At 38.0% G+C, this 26,298-nt stretch overlaps 1 protein-coding gene across 2 annotated transcripts in view; it reads left to right on the top strand.

Annotated features, from left to right (window-relative positions):
* LOC145982656 (SMC5-SMC6 complex localization factor protein 1-like) overlaps window positions 1-26,298 on the top strand; it is a 52,325-nt gene that overhangs the window by 3,585 nt on the left and 22,442 nt on the right. For both annotated transcript variants that reach the window (XM_083116030.1, XM_083116029.1), the window contains exon 3: window positions 9,067-9,133. In XM_083116030.1, the coding sequence (XP_082972156.1) occupies window positions 9,067-9,133 (67 nt within the window). The remainder of the gene's footprint in view (window positions 1-9,066; window positions 9,134-26,298) is intronic.

Here is a 26,298-nt window from a genome sequence, read left to right as displayed (position 1 = left end):
TGGCAAATGTAAACTCCTCACCTTAAATTAAATATTTTAAATATGTATATCATTTAATTGAATTGAATTTGGATAGATTGGAATCACACAGACCTCTTATATTGTTAATAGATTTGTGTGTGTGTGGTGAGATGCAGTATTACATAAGGTTGAAATAGAGAATACATCTCCTTGTACTCTTGAATGAATTTTTGGAAAGTTCACCTTGAAAATCAGGAATTATACTTGAATTTTATCAGTGGCCACCCTGAAATTGCTACCCAGAAGTTTTGAGTTGGTGCAAATTAATCCAAATGCATAATTTTTGGTATTAAATGACTGACAGCTATGTCCGTATTCTTGTTACTCCGTGCAGTGCCTTGTAATAAAGGGGCCAGGCTCATTGCAGAGTGGTTCTGATACCTCTTTAAACTGCAAGTCTACTCGAATTAGCTTACCTGAGCATGAAGAGGATTTGAAGCAAACTTTGACAAAAGTGATGTTTACCACAATATGTGAAGCTATAAATATCTTGAAGTTGACAACTGAACAATAGTGGTATGCTAACTTTTGTAAATATTCTGAGCTACTTTAAATTATTTAGTGTTGAAATATTGTTATATCTGTTAGGACCTGCATCAGTTCAGCCCTAAACATTATTCTTTCATCCTAGGAAACTCCCCCTCCCCTTCCCGCTTAATATGAAAGGGCAAAAGTTGGTCTAGAATGGATGTATTTCCTCAATACAGTGGAAGCTCGATTTTATGTTCCCCAGTGTTATATTTTCCTGCATTATACATTCAATTTGCATAGTCTCAATAGAACAAAGTGCCATAAATTTTTCCCAGATTTTACATTTTCCCTCATTTTAAGGTCTTACACCTTGGTTCCATGAAAAACGTAAAATCGAGGTTTCACTACATACATGTAAGCAGATGGTAGGTGTGGTGGGTTTGGCCTTGGAAAAGAAACTACATGCATGTTTAAAATCGTTATAAGTGTGCATGAATATTTGGGTTTCATTAACTGTTTCTAATACCATACATACTCATGGAAGATTGGCACTGGTTGGCAACACCTCAGACTTCTCCTATTGTGGATGTGAATTACAGGTTATTCATAAAACGAGTAAAATTATTTCCGAATGTACCGAGGTCTGCCATGTAAGTCAATGCTAGGACTGAATCAATACAAATATCAGCACATGCTTTTCCAGGATCTTGAGTGTCCCATGGAATCCACAAAATGTGCAATTTTCATTAATGACACTGGTCAACATGGGTTTTTATGTCTCACAGATGACTGATGTCTCAGAATAATTTCAGCATGCTGATTCCAAAAACCATTTTTACTCATCATGTCTAGTTTTTCAGAAAACAGCAATATATTAACTGCCTTAATTTCACAATAAAATGTGTAGTTCCATTATTTCTCCAATAGAATGAATGCCCTGTTTAGATGGTGGCAAAATATTGACTTTCTACAATACATGTCCTCTAATTTTGAACTATAAATGCACATAGAATTGTATGCATTTAATCCACCTTCACATGGCACATTGGCATAAAAATTGTATGGATTTTGATTACGTAGTTCTGTTTTCAAAATTCTTCGTGAAAATTTCCATCACGAAAAGTCCAATACTCAATGAATATGGTGTGTTGATTGAACTTCGTGACATGGAGAAAAATCCTGTTGGGGAAGAAGTTGATGTCATTTCTGTGGTCAGCATTCAAAATACTTCCAGAAACACCTATTGATTTGAAAACATCGAAACCTTTTTCTCAAAATGTCAACCAGTGATATTTGAAGAGCCACATATTTATGGTGAATAAAGGATCAAGATTTCGGTACAAAAACTTGGCATATTTTGGAGGTCAAAAGCATTATATAAAATGGCATTTTGGTGTTAAAATGGTGAATAAAGATCTAAATTTAATTTTAAGGCTATACTTGTTACACAAAATTAACATTTTGCTTCTAATATAACATTTATATAGTTATCAGCAAGGAATGGATTTATATGTAAATACTGTAGTTACGTATGTATAATGTGCTTGCGTGTATAATGCACTCCCTGGTTTTTGATAGAGAAAAGTGACAAACAGTTAATCTCATTTATAATGTGCAGTATAATTCAGGTGCAAGAAATGGCTTTCTTGTAGGTCGTATAGCTTTTGCTATGCTGAACAAGAGTGAATGACATCATGCCTATTGAATGAGTCGCCTGTTGCTATGTGGACCAAGATAAAAATATCCTCTTGGGTAAACAATAAGTTACCAACACATGCCACCTCGCCCCTCTCCATCCACTGTGTTTAACATCCCAAAGCTTTCACTCTTTAACCACCTTATTTATTCTGTAATAGTAGAAAGCGAGATCAAAATTAACTTATGGATTTGTAGTGCTCAGGAAGTTATTTTCTATTATTTCTCGCCCAACGAATACCGCTGATATGCATCCCATGTGACGGGAGGTGTATGCTTGAATTCCAAAAAAATGTGGGACATGCCCTTTAAACTTTTATACGTGGTTTTGCTCATTTCCTCTTTACATTTTCTTTAAAAAACATCAAAATATATACTTTTTCCATAACTAACATAACATTTATAGGAGACACATTCAGGACCCTCAAACTACCAGTTAGCAGCACAAGATTTCTTCCATTAAGGCATTTACACACTCCCTATATGTCATATTATTCGGCCAGTAATACATTTTAATTTTTATTTTCTTGTTATCTTTTCTTTTATCCAAAGTACCATAAAAATCAGAATGTTCCTTCATTTTGTGATTAGCTCATTTCAACCACATTGCACATTAGTGTCGCCATCTTGAATGGAATACTCTTGCCATATTCAGAAACTACAGAATTTAAGCTTTTAACTGTTACAACGCTTGCGAGGTGATTCGACAAGTAAAAACGAGGACAAAATGTCGAAATCGGCTCCGTTTGCGAGTGACAGGCGTGCAAAAATCACCGCACACTATGTTAAAGCACAATAACTTAAGAAGGAAGAAATATATCAATGTCGGATTAAAATAATACAAATAAAGTCGTATCTGACGAATACAAAGCTGCAGCAATTGAAGCCCAGTGTAAATTGTGCAAGGCGACTCAAAGAAAGTGGGGAATCCCCTGATGTTGAGATCGGAATGTAGCCAGTAAAAAATAATGATGTATGTCTACATGTCCCACTACTGCTGGGACACCATCCCACACTCTGGAAATAGTAATATAACTGCAAATCTCCTGTTGCACATGGTTCACATTGCAGTACGAAGAAGAAAATAAACCAATTTGTCGCATGTCCCACTACTGCGGGGACACCATCCCAAGTGGAAAAAAAATACGGGAAAACCAGGAAAAAACGTTTTCAATCCCCTAATGTTGACACACTACTTTGCAGTACGAAAAACAATAGTTAAACAATGGCCAAATGTCATAAGGCCTTACATACTACAAGAGAGCTCCCCAAAGAAAGTTTGTAATCCTCGAAGGAATGAAGACAGAGAATGTCGAGAAAATGCACACAATGGCATGTACATCTTGAAGGGATTCCCCTGAGAAGCGCACAACCTCCGCACATGCAGATTGATGGTATGTAGTACAGCGATCTCCAGCATCTTCACTCACACCTTTCACTAAAGGACACTATGAGGTGCTGATAGGGGCTCACAAACACCGGTATACTCAGAAACGTTTTTAAAAATGCCCGCCATTGAATTCAAGGCAAAGATGGCATTGGCGAAGCACTAATTGTCTGGTGCATGCAAATACCTCTGGCATGTCATCAATTGTCCCAGCAGTGGCACTAACACAAGCAATGAAGTCCTCATCACTTTCCGCAGGGGTTTCATACACGAGCCTTTTCATTTCTCCCCACACAAAGAAATCCAGTGGTATGAGGTCGGGGGAGTTAGGTGGCCACGATAATTCAACGATCGCCGAAAATATCGTTGAGTAAGGCCTTGGCTTCCCGGTCGAAATTCGCGGGGAGGCGCCGTCGTGTTGAAACCAGATACTTGTCTACCTGCCAGTGGCACATTTTCCAAAAGTTCAGGTAATATGTCATGTAGAAACACCTGATAATTTCCACCACACAAAGTAGAGGGCAAACTGTATGAGCCTATCAATTGGTTACCTAGTATGCCACACCACACATTCACTGCGAACCTATGTTGATGATGGCACACAACGATTGCATGCAGATTGTCCATATCCCAGACGTGGCTGTTGTGGCACTGGTGAACATTGGCTCATTGGTCCACAAAACTATTGTTGGGAAATCTGGAATGGCAAGAGTTTGTTGCACGTACCAGTGGCAGAAATCCATGTGAAGGGGAAAGTCCGTGGGCAGCATGTGCTGCACCTTATTCAATTTGTATGGGTGCAGTTCCTCCTCCTGAAGAACGCGGAACACATTGCTATGGTGGGTTTGTCGTGTACATTGCTATGGTGGGTTTGTCGTGTACGAGCAATGACGCGTGTTCTGGTGCCACGTATCGCGTCCAACACATCCTTTTCAAATTGCACAGTGTGGGGTCTTCCACAATCCCACCTATGGGGTAGTAGAGATCCAGTTTCATGCAGTCGAGCATAAAGTATTTGAAAGAGTGAATGTGCTGGTAACCACCTATTGGGGAAAAGTTTGTGATACAAATGCCATGCTTCATGGCTGTTCCTGTTCCGGTTTGCCTCTCCATAAACAAGATGCATATCAGCAAGCTCGTGGGTAGAGTATTCCGCCGTTGTCCTGTTCGAGAACTGACCATCAACGGGGCCACTTTCCCTCAGAGTGAAAGATCACAACTACCATGATTAACACCCACGTAATGTCACACAGGTGTCCACACAGTTGTTGCAAACCGAGAAAGAACACTGGAATACGTACTCTACGTACAATACTCCTTGGCGCAATTCAACCACACACACACACACACACACACACACACACACACCAGACTAAACTCCATGCTGAGACATGCAGAACAGACAGGAAGAACAACGGTCGACTACACTCTCTACGTAGTATCCACCAATGCTAATATGTAACAGGTGACCTACACTCCCAGCGCCTCTTGTGGGGCTTTCTGTATCACTTAGCTGAAATCAATATCAGTGTAATCTCACGGCATAAGATCATTTTTGGGTGAATTTCCTATTTCCCGAGAATGGGACGGTGTCCCAGCAGTAGTGGGATATGTGGACATATGTAGTCATTTTTTACTGGATACATTCCAATCTGAACATGGTAGAAAATAGTACTACATTTCCTGTATTTTCTATCAAGGGATTCCCCACTTTCTTTGAGGGGTCACCTTGCGCAATTTACACTGGGCTTCAATTGCTGCACCGTTGTATTCGTCAGGTATGACTTTCTTTATATTCTTTTAATCCGACATTGATATATTTGTTCCTTCTTGAGTTATTGTCCTTTAAACATGGTGTGTGGCGATTTTCGCATGCCTGTCACTCGCAAACGAAGCCGATTTAGACATTTTTTCACATGGCATTTTTTCCTTGTTTTTACTTGTCGAATCACCACCCAAGCATTGTAACAGGTATTTTGCAACACCCTGTATAACATGATAGGGTTCCATAAACATGAAAAATCAATGCTAGTGTCACAAAATCATGGAATGACCCTGTACAGTTTCATGTTGGCTGTCCGAATTATTCCATGCATAATACGCACCACAGTTTTTGGGGACAAAATTTTTTGAAAAAAGTGCTCATTTCACATGAGTAAATACAATACATATTTATGTATCAAGCTTAAATTGGTTATACAGAGGTTGTTTCCGATCTATGGTGACGAAATTGAACACCTCTTGCAGCTCCACCAAGCGGGAAGAGAACGAGGCTGCCAGTCGTGTGGGCACGTTGGACCGTTGACTGTGCGTGACAGGTGTAGCCAGTGCGTATCGGGAAGAATGCCACCGAAAATCAGTGCATATTGGGAGGGTTACATATCTGCACTTTCCGACGTAAACTTCAGTGATAGCGCCATTATAAAACTGTGCATGGAGCGTGGATTCATTGTGTCCAAAAATGGCATATCATGGGTGTTGAAAGGGGCAGGTAAGACCAGGCGTGGGATGATTCCTATGGGGCAGAAACAGGCCAACCCCCGGCCTTCCACTAGCCGCACACCAGCTACAATTCGGGACATCCGGGCACTGGTCATCAGGGAGAATCCAGCCACACAGAGAAGTATCGCGAACCGGCTACAAACATCACTGAAGACAGTGCACACCATGATTCACCGCGATTTGGGTTTGGAAAAGCGATGCAAGGGGCATGTTCATAAGGTCAAAACAAGGTGTCAAGTCACACATCTCGCTCAACCCGGCTCTTCCTCCAAAAAATGGCAGATGAAACTGGAATTTGTGCCATTCGTTTCACAGACATTCCAGTGAAGTCACCTGATGCCTCACCGATGGACTTCTGCACCTTCATCCTACTGAAACGAGCCTTGTCTCACAGGAGACCCCGCACCATTGAAGGACTATGGAAAGCCTGTCAGGAGGAGTTGTTGAGGCTGGGCATACTACACATCGTGCCAGTCTCCTACAGTGGAAACTCCACTGTCAGGCAATTGCCAAGATGCAGGACACCAAATAGAGCACTCTCGATGGTGGCAACATGGTTTATCTTGAAGTAGATGCAGTTTGAAATCGTCACCTTAGATTGGAAACAACCTCTGTATTTTGTATTATCTTTGGTCATCATGGCATGTAGACTTGAAAAATTCAGTTGCTTTCCCATATTTGTACATATATCAGGTTTTGGCTCATATTTTACATATTTCCGTTATTTGTACATATTATTTCAGATCATATACTCCATAAGTCTGAAGCGACGTTAAACAAGGAAAAGTTTACGACCTCTTTTGTACCCTCCAATTGCGTTAATTACAAGTTTTCTGTCATCTGAACAATATTTTTTAAAAATTTTACACCACCCAACTGTTTGCTTTTACTATTGTAAAACACTTGAAAATTTCTGTTTATTTACAATTGTTGTCAACAATAGACAATGAGGGCTGAAACATCTGCTCATGGTGGTTACAAAAAAAGGAATTTGGCCATTGTTGGAAGAGAGTTCCAAGTCCATCCTCACTACTAGTTGAGTGTGGCAGCAGCACCAGAAGCAACCTTTCGCTCGTGTAGTGTCTTTTTTTATTTAAAATGTAAATTTTTGCAATTTTAAGTCCATATTTAAATCCATATTTGCACATTTTTACTACCTAGTCATATCATAAATTCTGTTACAAAGTTAATAATGAACTACAGGCACAGTGAGCAAGCTATTGTATTAATATTTGGATGTTACAAAGGTACAGGTCTTGCCAACACAGAGCACCAATCACTGGTCAAAATGGCCACCTCTGACCTTCCCACAGGCCCGAAGTCTCGGAGACCAGTCATCGATCACAGCATGCACGTTCTCGAGGGGAAAGTCCACCACTGCCTTCACAAGAGAATGCTTGAGACTCGCAAGGTTTGGATGCCTCTTCCTACAGACCATGCCCTCCAAAACTGACCACAACCTGTAGTCCAATGAGCTGAGGTCGGGGCTGCTGGAGGGCCAATCAGCCGGAGCAATGAAATCAGGCACATTCCTCTGAAGCCACTCCTGTATGGTCTTGGCCTTGTCGACCAGTGCTGAGTTCTGCTGGAAGCTCCACGTCTCATTGTTGAACATGGTGCGGATCAACGATTTCACAAGTGGCTCCAATGCTGTCGCTTGGTACACTTTTGCAGATGTTTTCACAGCATGTTCACAGAAGTGTAGGTCAGTTGTGCCATGATGGCCTCTGAGAATCCGTGGTGTGTTTTCACGAAATTCTGGGATGTCGAGGCATAAACACGGTCGTTTTGACGATTGTAACACACTTCAATCGTAAAGAATTTTTTGTCCGTGAAAAGGATCCTCCTGTGGCCACCATTTGTTTAACGCTGAAGGAGTCATTTTGTATTCTGCTCCCTCTGGATCTTAAGCTGCGGAGTGAGGAAGTGACCGGTACTTTGCCGATAAGCACGGAGTCCTAGGTCATTTCGGAGCACACGCGACATCGACATTTTCGAAATGTTCAGCTCTCGAGCCATCACTGCTTGTTTCCTGACAGGATTTCGTCGAATTTGCGCCGCCACTGCTTTCACGAGCTTCTGGCTCCTCACGCTGCGAGGTCTACCTTTCCTGGGGCGGTCCTCAATTGTCCCTGTGTCACAGTATCTGTTGATGGTCCAATGCACGAACATCCTGCTGATATTCAGCTTTTTCAGGGTGTTGAAAATGTCCGATGGTGATTGATTTGCCAACTTTGTGCAGTGCGATTACTGTCACACAGTTCTCGCATACACCCCCCCATTCCATTCGACTCGCAGTGAAATTCACCTTTCCGCTACCACAGCCAAACACACAATCATACTGGTTGCTGTTTGATCCAACATTGCGGGGTTACCTTGCCAACCAGTGTTGCCATCCCTGTCTAAACTTTGTAACAGAATTTATGAAATGACTAGGTACATATAAATCTGTTCCTTGGTTATCAGAGTATTAGGCTTATTACTGTGTAAAGGAGTCCATTTTTGCTTCTCAAATATTTACATCAGAATGAATCAATTTTCCATGATTTACTTAATTCGCAGGATAATTAATAAAACATATCAAATATACATCTACACTACTTCTCAACATAATCACCAAGCAAATTGAGACCCTTGTCATATTGAAGTGATATTTTTTTATTCCCTCATCATAGGAAGTTCCATCAGCTCCTCCAGCGGGCATGAAAACAAAACTAAATTCCTATGGCTACCAATTTTCTACTGCCACACATTCACACCACTCATGAAGCGATTCTATCCATATCATAGGGGCACAGTGCTGTGGTTCAGATACCACTTGGCCTAACAGTATAAAGTGGACTTACATAAACATAATCGGAGCATATAGCCTTCAAAGTTATATATTCCACATGTTTCAAAATCTGTATGCAGTATGCAGATTGGTTATTTGTCTGTAATCTTTGTCCTTTGAAAATTTAACAACTGATGGAAAAATTCTTTTTTTCCAGGTTGAAAAGGAAAAGGGAGCAGCTTCCAGGAGCAATAACATAAACATCAATAAGCGAAACAAAATAGGTAATATATTCAGGCAAATTTTATCAAACTTGCTGTCCTCCCCTAGGGATGATTCCATTATTTGTTTTCTTTTCCTTAAACGTAGCTGTTAACTTTTAAATACCTAATAACATATTTTCTATCTTCACTATTTGCTGCTTCATGTCAAGGGCATAATGGAAGAAAATTTTGATTCTTATTCACATGTTTGTAGAATATGCTGCTATTAAACTACAGCTGCAAGAAAATTACTCATTCTGTTCGAAGGTTTTGCTTTTTCGTATGTGGGGGTTAAATGTTCAGACAATCCAATTCTGAGAAGAAGACATTAAAAATTTGAAAGTTCACGATTTATTTTTACACTTACCCTGTTTGGGGTGGATACTCATAAAAATCACATACCGTCAATATTAAATGAGCAAACCATGCAGTGGCAAACTGATAATGGACCCATGAGTACCAGACCGATTAATTTGCAATGCAGTCATAAGAAAATCATTTGCGGTTTGCAGTGCCAATATTCTATAACAGAAATAATATCACAAAGTTTGTTTACTTACAAAGGGATTCTTATTACCAAAATATTTCAAAATTAACATTACATCTCAAACTAAATGTTATTTATACTATCAATGATCATATTAATATTATGGAAATTAATATAGTGATAACTACATGTAACAAATTGTAAGACTTGCCAGCAGTGCATTGGGACCCTAGACGAGAGTCATCTACTATTGCTTTTAAGTAGCTCTGTAATTGTCCTTTGTTCTGCTGGTATCAAACCAAGGACTGTTCGTACCAACTTTTCCATTGTTGCAAATTTCAATCATAAAGCTCCACACATAAATGAACATTTGACAAAAACTTATTGATATTTCCAATAATATCATATAGACTACATAAATAAAATTAACTAAAATTATGAAATTAATAAATATATAAATTTAATTAGGGCTGAACCGATACCGATACTTGAAAATTGCAATAATTAAAATTTGTTCAAAATATATTGGTGTGTAAATTTTCTTCTCCAATTATATGCATAAATTACCAAGAGTTTTGCTTTAGAATATTCAAGAATTACATCAGAATATTAAAGTAGATATGTAATCACAGAATATAGTTTTTGTGCAGAATTGATGCAAAATGAAAAGTGTGTTTGAATTTTGTATAATTTCCAGGATAATTGCACTCCACGAAAGTGCCACGCAGCATTTTTGCGAACTCTGTGAAAGACCAAAATACCAAAATGTAACGGTTGGTATCATTAGATGAATTCCAACCAATATTTTCCAATATCAATACCACCGGTATTGGCCAATCCCGATACATCGGCTTCGGTATCGGCTCAGCCCTAAAATTAATCTACATTCCCTATTTTCAGAATAGGGGAAGAGGTGACACTCACCGAAATTTATAGTCTACTCATTCTTGCATGCGCACACACAAATGTGGAAGCACTTTACATTGAATGTTTTAGTGTGCAGTTGTTTCTGAAAGCACAAGAAGGATCTTGTACTGATTTTGCATGTGTCAATGACATGTTGCAGTGAAACCTTGGTCTTTAAGGGTGGATGGAAATTCTCTTCTTCTCGCTTCTTTCCTATCTTTCTATTAGTTTTTTGCATACAAGGGTTTTGTGTTGCAAAATTTGTTCTTTACCATGCTGTTGTCTGAATGCTTTGGTTACTTGAATATGTGTGGGCATAAACTGGAATGTTGTTTTTCTGAGGATCAAGATTAAAAAACTTAAAATGTGTGGAATGTTTTACAACATACACGTTTAATGGGATTATGTAGACTGAATTATAATGCAGGAAAATGTAAAATCTGGGAACGTATAATCCCGGATCTTACATTTTCCTGCATTATGCATTCAATCTTGATGGTCCTAATACAGCAAAATGTTACATAATTTTCCTCAATTTTACATTTTTCCACATTTTCAGTTTTTTCAGCTTGGTCCCCTGAAGAAAGTACAATCGAGATACCACTGTATTTGTGTGTGGAGCCAGGGAAATAACTCATATATTGCGTGTGTGTTAGTGCCTTTGATATTTTTTCTTGTAATATTTGCATGCTGGTAGCTTAAGAGCTCTTGCACACATACCAATATTTTGTCGGGAGTCCTTATCAGCGATGACACTGACACCAGTATGAATTTTGCATACGCACTGATAAAATCTGAGTACTCACCGATACCGTGGTGGGGACACAAGAAGTTGTTGACAAAGTTCGAGACGAGACGGCTCGTGCCTGGAATGAAAGGTTTTATGTTTTGCTCGTTGCATCTTTGACATAAATACAACCGTTATAGAAATAAGAGACGTTACTGGGTGCATCCCAAAATGTGAAATCACTGAAATAATTGCAGCCAGATCTCTGGAAGTCAGTTCTTATACTCTTCCAACATGATCTTTTTCTCTCCATTTGGTGAAACTCAGGTTACAAGGAAGTTCCAGCCTTTTCACTATTCCGTGGGACCTTCGCTTTGGCTTTGTCCCAAAGGGAGGGCGGGGGCTATTTTAACAACACAACTTCTTCCTTGATGCAGCTTTTTCATAGTGAGTCTTCATCGGTCCAGTCCGACTGTTAATTTGTTGAGAGGAGCTCCGGCTCGATACTGAACTGTCTGGTCATTCCGAAGAATGTGTCGTGCAGAACCACATGTGCACCTACGCTGTTTACCCCCATTGGTCTCTGGTACTGAGGATATTGGTTTCGGAGACCACCTATTTTATCGGTGCATGTGGAAATGCTCTAGGTGTTGTATGTGTTCTTGCAAGTTCACATATTTGATGAGTGCAAGTGCCATGTATTTCTACAAAGTTCAAGCCATGCGTATTGAAGTTATAGCTCCTGGGGCAGCATTTGTAATGGCAAAGCCATGCAAATAATGGGATGTGAATTTCTAATGATTAAATGAAATTACTATTTCGTGCCGTATAAAATAGGACCATGGTTATAGAGCCTTAGATGAATTGATCTAAGTAAAGGTCAACTCTACAAAGAACATTTGAAGAAGATTTGAGGGTGATAGAAGATTTGCATTATAAGAGAGAGTGGATACACACACACATATTATACTCACAGTTTGAAGTACTAAAGCAAGTAGAGTCCCATTACACAGTGCAACGTAAAAAGTTCTCTTGTTCAAAAAGCTTTTAGAAAAACAACCACCTAAATTGCATTCGATCTCAGGATATAACTTTCAGTAGAACAAATAGATGTTACAGTACAGTTTTTGCTGAATGTACAGCATGTGATGTAAAATACCTAAAGTTCCTCCATAATCAATATATATGACTCAACTACTCTTGATTGATTTGTTCTTTTAAGTCCACTTTATGCACAGAAATGCTAATTGGGACTGGACCTACAGTTTCAAGTGGGATTCGAACCACTATGTGCCTCCATCAGGTATCGAACCCGGGACCTCTTGATTATAAGGCGAGGAGGCCCTAAACTACTCTTGAAATGTATCTTATAAAAGTAAAGAGTGAAGTATTGAGAAATTTATTTATCCGTATATTCATCAGAGCTATAAAAATGCAATACTTACAAGAATTATTGCATTATTCTGTAATATTTAACAATGCTTACCTGAATCTTTAGAAAAGATCAGTCTCAACTATAGCAAAATTGGAGAAGTAAATCACTGCTATTTATATTGACCAATTGTTAAAACTACCGACCACATCTAATTAAAACGATGCATCTTTTACATTCTGTACTAGATCGAAGGAACTTTCTCCTGATACTGTAACAAACATTGGAAACTATATTGTAGCTACATGTCATTAGCACTGTTGTGACCATTGGCAGTGTTCCCATACATCAGGCACCAAACTTGTTTGTAAACTCACTTATGTATACTAGTTGTGTTCTTATGTTACTGTAATGAATGAATGCTCTTTTACTTGTTTCATTTTGTGCAAATACTCGTGCTTTGCCATTTATTACTTTCATCACTTACAGCTTCAGTTTGCTTTGCACCTTGATTGCTGTTTATGTGGCCACACCTATATTCTTTGAATTTCATATGCACATATCTTGTCTATTTTAATGATTAGTAAGGTTACATTCGCGATTCAGTGTTAGGCTGTGTTACGAGTAAAAAGTAACTTGTGGAACAATACTAGGCAACATTAGGATAGGGTTGGCCAACTTGTAGCATTGTATGTTGGTTTGTGGGGCAGTGTTTTCAATTGCACTATAGCACTATGTCCTGTAAATAACATTTATATATGATCTTGATAAATACAGTACAGATATTGTAACGTGCAAGTTGCCGGATGCTTTTATTCTATTGGGGCGAACTGGACCTCTTTTGTTACAACAATTTCCAAGAGTCGTGGATCGAAATTATGTGCATCTCGGCATACGTCACAAAATCAAAATGGGGGGTGATTTAGAGATGGGAGCGTAACAGCATTCGTAAGTGTATTCCCAAACAATTGTTAATGCATATAATATCCAAGGGATGAAACAGTATTCCCCAATTAAGTCTTCAAAAATGCGTTGCGCAAACCCTGCAAAATAATTATGTCACTAAACTATTACTACACAATTTCAAGCAATCTACAAATCGCTAACTACTGTGCTCTTACGTACTAGACAGAGTATTAGCCCGTAGCAAATTGGGAAGGTACTTAAAGTAAATTGTATCAACAGAAAGTCAAAGATTCAATTTTAACAATTTAATAACAATAGTGTAACTCATTTTTTGGCATTCTAACAATCAACAATGATTTTTAAGCGTAAACTGCTCAGTAATAATCAATGAATTCAACAACAAATTCAAAAGTGACAATGCATCAAAAGTCAAAAAAGCATATAATTTATTTTAACTCACGTATATGTCCAAGTTTTAAGTTTCTTTCATTTTTTTTTTGTTAATCAAAAAAAAAAAAAAACGTTCATTTCATCATTAATAATAAATAACTACTGATTGTTCGTGATCACATATTCATAAAAAAAGGGGCGAAAACCACCTTTTTGAAAAAGAAACAAACGTCTCCAAGAAATTACAAAAAAAATCTTATTGGTACGTACAAAAGGTTCTACCCCATTAGATGCTCATTCCCAAATTAAGTGTTACATTGCCTCGTTCAATTTAACAAAGTTTTAACCAAGTCTAAACGACCAAAAGGGGGAAATGTGAGGAAAAATGACGTTAGCGGAAACTTCGTCGCGATTACCTAATGTACCTTTTTGCGACGTGTCTTACAAAAAATGTCAACCGTTGCTCCAGTTAATACAAATGTGAATGCAAACACATTGCGGAATAACCAATATGATACACTATTTTGCACCCGCGTATTTTGCGTTTTCCTTTTATCTATTTAAAGTGAGGGGCAGGTAACGTGATATCGAGATGAACAGTTATTTTACGACATGCCGTATTCAGTTCTCAATTACGTGTATTTTCGTCTTTTTGGACAAAGGAAAGTTTTATTTCTGTAATATGGCGCACTTCGTAAGCAACTCACGCGAATCGTGCATCGAATATTGAATTCATGCTTTTTGTCTATCGCACATCAATTCACCACTAATATAACAAAACCACTGTTGCCTACCTTGTTTTTGCACATTGCCTCTCTCGTAGTCCTGGAAAAAGGGGTGCACAACTTCCTTCACTTTTTGGTCGTCAAATCCTCTTAGACCAGCGTACGTCTTGCTTGGGTTCCAACGTAGTACATTTTTGATTGCCAATTTTACTCCTAAGTGCAGATTGTCAAAATGGCCTTTTTTCACAATCCGCGTTTCCACATAGTAACACGTAGCGTAATTCAAGAAATAGCGCTTACTGTCTTTTCAACAAATGTTCCGTAACTGTATTTAATGGATCGCTTGCAATTCATCGCGTGTTATAAGTAACATGGTATAGAACGTCAATGTTCAAAGTTTTGTTACCGATGATGCATTAAAAAGCGTATCGAAAGAGTAGTCGACGGGACCAAACGCAAAACACGACTGTTGCCTCTACCTGCACATGTCAGCTGCTCTTGCCTTCACTTCATTTAGGGGGCGTGGTTTTTTACGATTCGATGACTCGAAAGTGATTATAAGCGCCGTCTGTCGTAAATCATGAGCGATTATACATCGCGTATTTTGAGCGGAGCATTATTTTTCAACAAAGTTGGAAGTTGTAAGATTTTTGCTAATTTACTTGCAACAAATCGTTACAAATTCTCCCCCCACTGGCAATGGAAAAAAACAAAATCCCCCTCTTGAGCATCTTTACAAAGTTTGAACCTCTAACTTGTTTGTATCAATCAAACATACACGATGAATTTTAAATATTCAAGCATTAGAATTATTTACGATCAAATATACAATAGTAATAAAATCATATATAATGTATATAGATAAAACCTAGGAATTATCAACAAACATGAATATAAGAACACATATATATGTGATGAAAAATTAATGACCTATACACAAACTGCACCAAACAAGTAATTACAATTTCAAAAATGACTAGATGCAAAAGGTAGACATTGATTATATAAACCTGTATATAAATGGAAAATCACACAATTGCATTGTAATGATATAAATATATATATATATATATATATAAATAAATATGATTGTTGGTTCTGAAACAAAAAACAAAAACAAGAAAAGACATAGAATATACATTGTTTAAATACTTCCATTGTAGAATCTTTATAATAACAAAGGTGTTGCATACACAATGACCAGAAAATGGTGCAAATGGAGTCATAATCGTATGTAGTCCCAAAATATGCCAAGGATCGATTTGGTAAAAAGATTTTTTGACGAATGTTTCCTCCGAAAAAATACATGAAAAGAAAAAGAATCTAAAATTAAAATATTGAAAAGAAGAAGGGATAGGAAAGAATGGAGGAAATGTTGATGTTACCGAGACATTTACGGAATGAGCATCTTTACAAAGTTATTGAAGACCATGGTGAAACATATATGCAAAAATAAGTTAATTTAATGTTAAAGTCAAAATCAACAAGTATATTATCAATTATAAGATGCAATGGAATGAAAATTGATGTTTTTTTTTTTTTTTTTGCAAATTGTAAGTAAATCATATGATAAAAATGACAGTACCATATATACAGGGAGGTTATTTCAGTCGTTCACCGCCAGCGTGACGGCCGGTCGGCGGACTCTTCATGCAACAGGTCCCGGCAAATTGCGTTCAGGAAGTCCGTAACAGAAACCGCTTGTTTTGTAATGTTTCCACTTTTCACAATTACAGTTACAATTACAATTGAAATAAGCACGTACCTTGTCGCACGGATGCAGGAAAAGGTGTCCTCCCAAATACAAATATTTCCGGCACCTTATTTCTGACATCTAATCTTAGATTAGACATTGCTACTTTATCCTCAGTTGACAGGAAGGGAAGACAGCATCCCGGCGCATAAAGCAAACCGAAAGCGTAAAATGATATTTAAAAGTAATAATAATGATGATCACTAACCTCCTGTGTTATAAGAGATGTTGAAAATGACTTCCTTCAACAGCAATACAACACGTTTCTTAGGTTCAAGAGATCCTGTCTATCGTAATCCCTGACCACTTTTCTGCAAGAATTCGTTTTCACGTAATTATCGTACATAAAAACTCTATGTTCAAGACTATATTTGTTTAACGACATAAGTAATGAATGAATAACAATTAACACACAATAAAGCACTAGCACACCAACTCAATAACACAGTATAAACAAAACGCGTACTGATAAACGCGAACAGAAGTGAACATGAATGAGCGTAGACTCACTGTCTGGTAGCCGACAGTGTTGCTAACCATTTTTCGGCAATGTCCCTACAGACGTAGTCAAAATGTCCCTACAACTGACCAAATGTCCCTACGCCAAGTAAAGTGACTAAAAAAAAACACCTCATGAGCATGCAAACAGAAGATAAAATATACACATTTACTTACCAAATCTTTCTGCTCGGTGCTTAAACAATTAATGAAGGAGCGAATTTACAATACAGGACCTCTCCCCGATTTTTTGTAATATTTCGCATACTCACTAATTGAGGCCTCCTAATCACGAATTTGAAGTTAAAATTTGGGGGGTCACGTGTAGAAATTGCAAAATAAGTGACATTGAGTGGTCCGCGATCGGCACGATTGCTTATTATTTACCGGAAGATTTTGTGTTTCCAATACTTAAAAAACGAAATATACATTCCTGATATTACTACGACCCCAAATTTTAACTATGTTTGCCTATCCTATCCTAACCTAACCTAACCGTACCTGAATGGTTCGTGGGGCTATCCGTCAATGGTTTGTTGGGCTACCCGTGCATGTTTTTTTCGAGCCCAAATTTTAACTATGTTTGCCTAACCTAACTTAACCTAAACTTACCGAGAATGGTCAGTGGGGCTATTCCTGAATGGTTTTGCGGTAATTGTGATTACGAACCGATAAAAAATATTATTTTCGTAGCACTTTAACGGCAAACGTTCATCATCGAAGACGCCATTTTCGTATCCTGCAATTTTATGATTGATGTACTGTTGCCAAATTTACCTGTAATCAAATCAGTTCTTCTACATCGTGATTGTCGCTGTCACATGTAAGCACGTTCTTTGGGCAATATACTGAAATCCATAAGTTTATTAATTAGCCCACAGCCATCCTCCTGCACACTCCACCTAACAATCTGTACAACATTAACAACTTTTTTACTGTTCTCTTCCGCCATTCTTACACGATCCATGCTCTCCAAGTATGAAATCAACAGTGTGGCAACGCTGTAGACAGCGTAAGTAATTTTAATTTGTTCATATCAACAAATATGGCTACCATACTTGTATACGGAGAATCATTGCGAGAATTGAAAAGCTTATTTTACAACTTCTACACGTTAATGAACATTTTTTCCCCCTCACCCCAACATGTTAACTTGAGATAAATAATCACGAATAATTATTTCGTGAGTATAAGACGTAGCATAGAAATTACAGAAGGGTCCGGTATTGTAAATTCTTGCCTTAATGAATAATAGGGGTGTGCTGGACAGAATTTTTTGGGTCGGGACGGGATCGGGACGGTAATTTTTTTAAATCCCGACATTCGGGACTGAAAAATTTGCAATTTCCCGACCAAGTCGGAAAATTTTCTGGACGGGAAATGTTCGAAATTTCCCGAAGCACTGGAAATCTCGAATTTTACAAGTCATTTTCACTTTAAGTGATTGTTTTTGCATTTCTAGAATAAAAACTTACAACTTTCGATAAGTTCCAGAAACTTACAAGGCAGAAAACGTCGAGAATTAACGACTTTTTAAAGTAAAGAATCCAGCACACCCCTAATGAATAACGTTGAGTCGTTTACTGTTGATTATGTTATTTGAAGTCATACATGCTGCTGCTGTGAAGAGATAGATGTTGGTTGGTGATGCTGTATTTCCTGCATTCTTTAACAATTTTGGTCCCATTTTATTTCCCTTTTTTGTTTTTGTATCACTTAACATTGAAAATATTCTTTCCGTTTCCGCGTTAGAATGCGGCAATGTTAGCACTATTTTCGCGAGAGTGGAAATGTTTTCAAAAAGGAACTTGCCTTGAAAGTTTTTGGTAACCGATAACATGTTCCAAAATTCTGATGGAGATCTGTTAGTTAGTTCTTTTTTCTCCTCCTCGCTAAAGTATCCAGATAAACTAATTCATAAAATGTAATTTACCAAGATTGAAAAAAGTACCTACGTTTTCCCTCATTTGGCAAAATCTGTCCCTACGTTCCTACGCGGGCGAAATTTAGTGAAAAGTCCCTATGCGTAGGGACATGTCCCTACGGTTGGCATCACTGCCGACACGTGCAGTATGAAGCGCCATCTCGCGGCTGACAACTCACCCAACCCCCGATAAGCTGCAGGCGCTGTCTCGACATCTGAGAATAAAGTAGCGATGACTAATCTAAGATTAGACGTCAGAAATAAGGTGCCAGAAATATTTGTATTTGGGAGGACACCTTTTCCTGCATCCGTGCGACAAGGTACGTGCTTATTTCAATTGTAATTGTAACTGTAATTGTGAAAAGTGGAAACATTACAAAACAAGCGGTTTCTGTTACGGGCTATCTGTTACGCAATTTGCCGGCACCTGTTGCATGACTGGGCAGGCAAGCGGCCGATGCTGAAGCGGTGGCATGCTGCAATAACCTCCCTGTATATATATATATATATTATGAAAAAGGAACACATGTACACATTACACAATAAATATCATAATTTTCTCATAGAAAAAACTCTTATATATCCATACACTGGAATGATCAAAAAACAGAGCATTAATTTTGCCAACAAAATTATTATATGTAGAATGCAACATTAACAACAAGAACACTCTTATATATATCTTATCCAAAACATGGGTTGCATATATTTCAAATACAGTCAGAATCCTTAAGTACATCAATGTTGCGTACGCATTCTGGAAATTCTAAGTCTACAGAATTTTACTTTGTGTCCAGTTTTATGGCAAAATGAACAAATTAATGGAGTAAGAGGGCTATTTGATGGTGGTGGTGTATTTTGAACAAACAGTGAAGCTATAGGAACTTTGAGGGTCATATCTGGAGAAGCAGGTGGATCACGAATATAGTAGTGCTTAATATGAGAAATATGAACGTTTCTTACAAAGACTTGAGTATCAGGATCAACTAGTAATACAGTTACAGGACCCAAAAATTTAAAGATTTTTGTAGGACCCGACCAACGTTCCTGTAATTTGGCGGAAACCTTTCGTAGAGCATTACTCTGAGGAAAAGTTCGAAAAAGAACCAAATCGCCAACTTTGAATGTAGATGCCTGTCGGTTAGGATCATACTTCGTCTTACGAGTATGCCATGCTTTCCGTAAATGGTGGTACGCCTGTGCCCAACAACGTGCACGTTCAGAGGAAGGAGGACCCGCTAATTCCGAGTCACTTTGAAGCTCCCGATGAAAATTCATCGGTCCGTCAATGTCGCGGCCGAATATTATTTGAGAAGGGGAGGTCTGAATACTATCATGAACCGCAGTATTAAATGCAAAGGCAATGGCCTGGAGATGAATATCCCATTTTGTATGATCCTCAGAATGATAGCTGATAAGTGATGCATTGAGATTGCGAATAAAGCGTTCAGCCAAAGATGGATTTGGGTAATAGGCACTTGTGTATATATGCTTAACCTGCGACTCGAACAGAAAATTATTTAAAAGACGAGACCTAAAGTAGGAAGCATTATCAGAAACTAGTTCACAGGGTGCACCAAAGGTAAGAAACAAGGAACGGAGTTTTTCAACAACTTGAATAGATGTAGCAGAACGAATTGGGTACAATGAAACCCATTTTGAAAATGCATCCACTACTACCAAGATAAAATTATTCCCCCTGGAAGAACGAACCAAAGGTCCGACAAGGTCTATATATAGGCGACGCCAAGGGTGTCGAATAACTTCCGAAGACAAAAAGCCGGGAGGCTTACGAATCGCCAATTTAGCCTTCTGACAAACATCGCAGGTGCGAATATATTGCTTAATGTCCTGTCGACATGTAGGCCACCAATATATAGAATTTATCTTTTTGGTACATTTATTAACGCCCAGGTGTGAACCACCACAAGGTGTGTCGTGATAATAGCGACATATTAGATGCTGTAAAGACTGAGGAACAACCACCAACGAAGAATTTGTACGAGGCGGTTGCCACACCAAAAGATCTTGGTATAAGGCGTAATATTTATCCTGTCTACCTGACTTAAGTGTTTCAATAATGGGAGATAACTGGGTGTCTTTTTGTTGCAAATCGATAATATCAGTTTTGCTAAAAGGAATAATTTGAAGTTTTGGAGCTGCACAAGCCAAAGATGTTATAGGTAGTTGAGATGATTGGAATTCCTCTGGACAAAACATACGGGAGAGGCAATCCGCAACGGGATTGAGACGGGAAGGAATGTGTTCCACAAGGTAAGAAAAGCGGGACAAATATAACAACCATCGACCGAATTTTCCATATTGTTCCGGGTGGCGAAGAAGCCAAGATAATGCCTGGTTGTCGGTTTGTAGTGTGAAGGGCTTTGCCGTTAGGTATGTTTCAAATTTCTTTAGACCAAAAACAATGGCGCAACATTCAGCCTCATAAATTGACTGGCGCCGTTCCAAATCAGTACGCTTACGAGAAGCGAAAGCAATGGGACGCAAGGAACCATCAGGCTCTCGTTGATTGAGGGTCGCCCCAAGTGCCAAACTAGATGCATCACGCTGTAATACAAATTCACGGGAGAAATCGGGCAATGCCAACACCGTATGATCCAAGAACACCCGTTTTAGCTTGTCAAATTGAAGTTGATCGTCATGTGTCCAAACAAAAGTGGTCCCTTTTTTCTTTTTATCAGTTAGAAAACTGGTAATGTCTGCGTAGGAAGGTATGAATTTCGCGTAATACGCCAATAATCCCAAGATACGTTGAAGAGCTTTTAAGTTCTTAGGGGGAGGGAGGTCTTGAATGGCAGAAATACGTTCAGGGTCCAAAACAAGCTGGCCCTCACGCAGAATATATCCAAGGTATTTAACTTCTGTCTGTAACCATTTGGATTTGGACGGGTTTACTGTTAGACCCGCTTCACGTAATGCTTGTAATACCAATCTAAGATGCTGAAGATGAGTATTTTCATCAGGGCTGTAAATTAGCAAATCATCAGCATAATTTATTAAAAACTTGTATTTGAATTTGCCCAAAATCTTATCCAAAGCCCGTGTTAACAGCTGTGTGCCCAAATTTATTCCAAAAGGAACTCGAGTGTAACGATATTGTCCAAAGGAGGTAACAAAAGATGTTAGATTTTTGCTTGGTTCATCCAAACGAATTTGATGAAAACTTTTACATAAATCAAGGCATGAAAAAACCCTCGCAGATTGTAAGTGCTGAAAAATTAACTCAATCTTAGGCTGGGGAAAATTGTCATAAGCTATTAAACGATTTAATTGCTTATAAGAGCAAACTAGGCGGTGTCCCCCATCCTTCTTATCCACCAGAAAACATGGCGATGCATAAGCACTTGAACATTCTTCAATAATGTTTTGTGATAAAAGATCTGCAATTTGAGCACGTAATATGGCTGTTTGCGCAGGATTCAACTGAAAAGGTTTTGTACGGAATGGTACATCAGTTATAATAGGAATGGAAACTGGGTCCAATTTACATTCTCCAACATGTTCTGTAACCACATCCTGAAATTCCTTTAACAATAAATGAACAACTTCAGGTGTAGTGACAAGAGAAGACTCCAAAGGGGGTGAAGGTGGAATATTTGTAATCTCCTTTTCTTGATGTTTCCCAGTAAAGGAAATAGGTTCCCGAAAAAAGGGAAAAGTAAGAGTCGAGGTTGCAAAAGAAATACTAGCATGTGAATGGGATAAAAAGTCAGCACCCATAATAACTGGAAACGGAAGGGCATCCGAAATCCAAAAATACCATTTCCAAGATAAGGTATTGATTTTAACAGAGACAAACACGAGAAGTCAGGTTTAATGGTTTACTATCCACAGTATGAAGCGTTTTGGTAATATCTTGGAGAATAGTGGGATGAACCTGAAGAGTGGATAAAAAGCCACTAGCAATTAAAGAAACAGAACTGCCCGAATCGAGGAGTACACGGGAAGGAGTAGAATTTATCAAAGCTTGTATCACTGGCACCGACTTTTCATTTATATGAAACGGATGATCCAAATGGATAATGTCGGAACTTGAATGGCGGTGAGGAAGTGATGTTGTATCAGGTAAAGAAGAGGACAAAACTTGAGGCGACTGATGGGCATTCAAACCTGAATAAAAGGATGGTGATTGTACATCCGAAAATTTTGTTAACGGTATATCAGAAGGTGAAACGTCAATGTCTGACTCGTAATTAGAGTGGGATGTTTCTTCGTCCTTTGCAAGACCTGTCATTGCGGCTGTGAAATTTAATTCACTATAGGAACGTAGTTCCATCGACCAAATTTCTCTCGCCATCTGCATAAACTCCTGAACCGATCTGGGACGTTGATACCCAACCAAATGAAGACGAGTCGACGATTGTAAACCCATAGTAATATAATATAATAAACTGTCCTCCGACCAATCAATTGGTAAAATATGAAAGGCTTCGTAAACGTTACGTAGGTAAGAAGAAAGAAATTCTTTTGGATGTTGACCACGTAACAGATATTTTTCAATTAATACTCTCACTGAAGTAGGAGGGACCAATCTATGCCAAATAAGCCGAAGAAACATAGGCCATGGAAATTTTTCCAATAAGGCCTCATACCAGATTTCCCTAAATGGTCCCAAAGTTTTTGCAAATGCAATAAAGAGTAAAGATTCAATATCCAAAAGCTGTAAGTTAAGAGTTCTATGGATAATAAGCATAAATTGAAAAAGTAGTTCAGGATTGGAACCATCGGTAGACGGTAAATGCTGCAATAAATCCATTGCAGTGTTATAACGAATGTGGTTCGTGAGAAAACTTTCATTTGGAGGTAATATGAATTCATTACTATTATGAATGGGAGGTGGATTAATAAATGGGGTAGGAGGAATCATAACATAATGTGTAGAAAGCGGGTAATTACATTGTTGTACATTGGGTAGAAGAGACATGTTAAAGACTCTATAGGGATACTATAATTTAACAATGCAGCCAAAATTTTAATACGTTACAAAATTTCAAAGGCAAGATTTCTATTGCAAAATCGTCAAAACTGTAACTTTTTTTTGTTTTTTTTTGAAGAAAAGAAAATAAATAATTGACAAGTTTCAAAAAAAAATTTTATGTTGTCTATCCCCAAAAAATTTTTTTCAACCGTAGCTCTGCTGCCAGAAATTTTGTAACGTGCAAGTTGCCGGATGCTTTTATTCTATTGGGGCGAACTGGACCTCTTTTGTTACAACAATTTCCAAGAGTCGTGGATCGAAATTATGTGCATCTCGGCATACGTCACAAAATCAAAATGGGGGGTGATTTAGAGATGGGAGCGTAACAGCATTCGTAAGTGTATTCCCAAACAATTGTTAATGCATATAATATCCAAGGGATGAAACAGTATTCCCCAATTAAGTCTTCAAAAATGCGTTGCGCAAACCCTGCAAAATAATTATGTCACTAAACTATTACTACACAATTTCAAGCAATCTACAAATCGCTAACTACTGTGCTCTTACGTACTAGACAGAGTATTAGCCCGTAGCAAATTGGGAAGGTACTTAAAGTAAATTGTATCAACAGAAAGTCAAAGATTCAATTTTAACAATTTAATAACAATAGTGTAACTCATTTTTTGGCATTCTAACAATCAACAATGATTTTTAAGCGTAAACTGCTCAGTAATAATCAATGAATTCAACAACAAATTCAAAAGTGACAATGCATCAAAAGTCAAAAAAGCATATAATTTATTTTAACTCACGTATATGTCCAAGTTTTAAGTTTCTTTCATTTTTTTTTTGTTAATCAAAAAAAAACAAAAAACGTTCATTTCATCATTAATAATAAATAACTACTGATTGTTCGTGATCACATATTCATAAAAAAAGGGGCGAAAACCACCTTTTTGAAAAAGAAACAAACGTCTCCAAGAAATTACAAAAAAAATCTTATTGGTACGTACAAAAGGTTCTACCCCATTAGATGCTCATTCCCAAATTAAGTGTTACATTGCCTCGTTCAATTTAACAAAGTTTTAACCAAGTCTAAACGACCAAAAGGGGGAAATGTGAGGAAAAATGACGTTAGCGGAAACTTCGTCGCGATTACCTAATGTACCTTTTTGCGACGTGTCTTACAAAAAATGTCAACCGTTGCTCCAGTTAATACAAATGTGAATGCAAACACATTGCGGAATAACCAATATGATACACTATTTTGCACCCGCGTATTTTGCGTTTTCCTTTTATCTATTTAAAGTGAGGGGCAGGTAACGTGATATCGAGATGAACAGTTATTTTACGACATGCCGTATTCAGTTCTCAATTACGTGTATTTTCGTCTTTTTGGACAAAGGAAAGTTTTATTTCTGTAATATGGCGCACTTCGTAAGCAACTCACGCGAATCGTGCATCGAATATTGAATTCATGCTTTTTTGTCTATCGCACATCAATTCACCACTAATATAACAAAACCACTGTTGCCTACCTTGTTTTTGCACATTGCCTCTCTCGTAGTCCTGGAAAAAGGGGTGCACAACTTCCTTCACTTTTTGGTCGTCAAATCCTCTTAGACCAGCGTACGTCTTGCTTGGGTTCCAACGTAGTACATTTTTGATTGCCAATTTTACTCCTAAGTGCAGATTGTCAAAATGGCCTTTTTTCACAATCCGCGTTTCCACATAGTAACACGTAGCGTAATTCAAGAAATAGCGCTTACTGTCTTTTCAACAAATGTTCCGTAACTGTATTTAATGGATCGCTTGCAATTCATCGCGTGTTATAAGTAACATGGTATAGAACGTCAATGTTCAAAGTTTTGTTACCGATGATGCATTAAAAAGCGTATCGAAAGAGTAGTCGACGGGACCAAACGCAAAACACGACTGTTGCCTCTACCTGCACATGTCAGCTGCTCTTGCCTTCACTTCATTTAGGGGGCGTGGTTTTTTACGATTCGATGACTCGAAAGTGATTATAAGCGCCGTCTGTCGTAAATCATGAGCGATTATACATCGCGTATTTTGAGCGGAGCATTATTTTTCAACAAAGTTGGAAGTTGTAAGATTTTTGCTAATTTACTTGCAACAAATCGTTACAATATTTAAACACTTTGCTTCATACTTAGGTGATCTAATCTATTCTTTGGGAAGCAGCCATTGTTGTGAAACATGTGGAGAAAAGTGTTTCATTTTTTGTGCTGCACTTAACAAGCTATAATGTACTCTGAAATGATTATCATTTGGTACATCTGCACATCTTTGTCTGCTCTCATGTTGCACATACCTCAGGCAGATTGGAAGCATGATTAGTGATTAGTACATATAGTTTTTATGCATCTTCAAGAAGAAACATTTGTATTGACACAAAAATAAGCTTAAGTATTTTGTTGCTTTAATCAACAGGATTTTGTTACAGTAGGAATACATAGTATTGATTATTTATTTCAGCTATTTGCTACCAGGCTTCAATTTCAGTCTCAATGTATTTCACTGTCAACATGCATGCAC

The sequence above is a fragment of the Lepisma saccharinum genome, unplaced genomic scaffold (assembly GCF_977018435.1).
Source record: "Lepisma saccharinum unplaced genomic scaffold, izLepSacc3.1 HAP1_SCAFFOLD_291, whole genome shotgun sequence".
Lineage (NCBI taxonomy): Eukaryota > Metazoa > Arthropoda > Insecta > Zygentoma > Lepismatidae > Lepisma > Lepisma saccharinum.
This window is presented reverse-complemented; position numbering and strand designations above follow the sequence as displayed.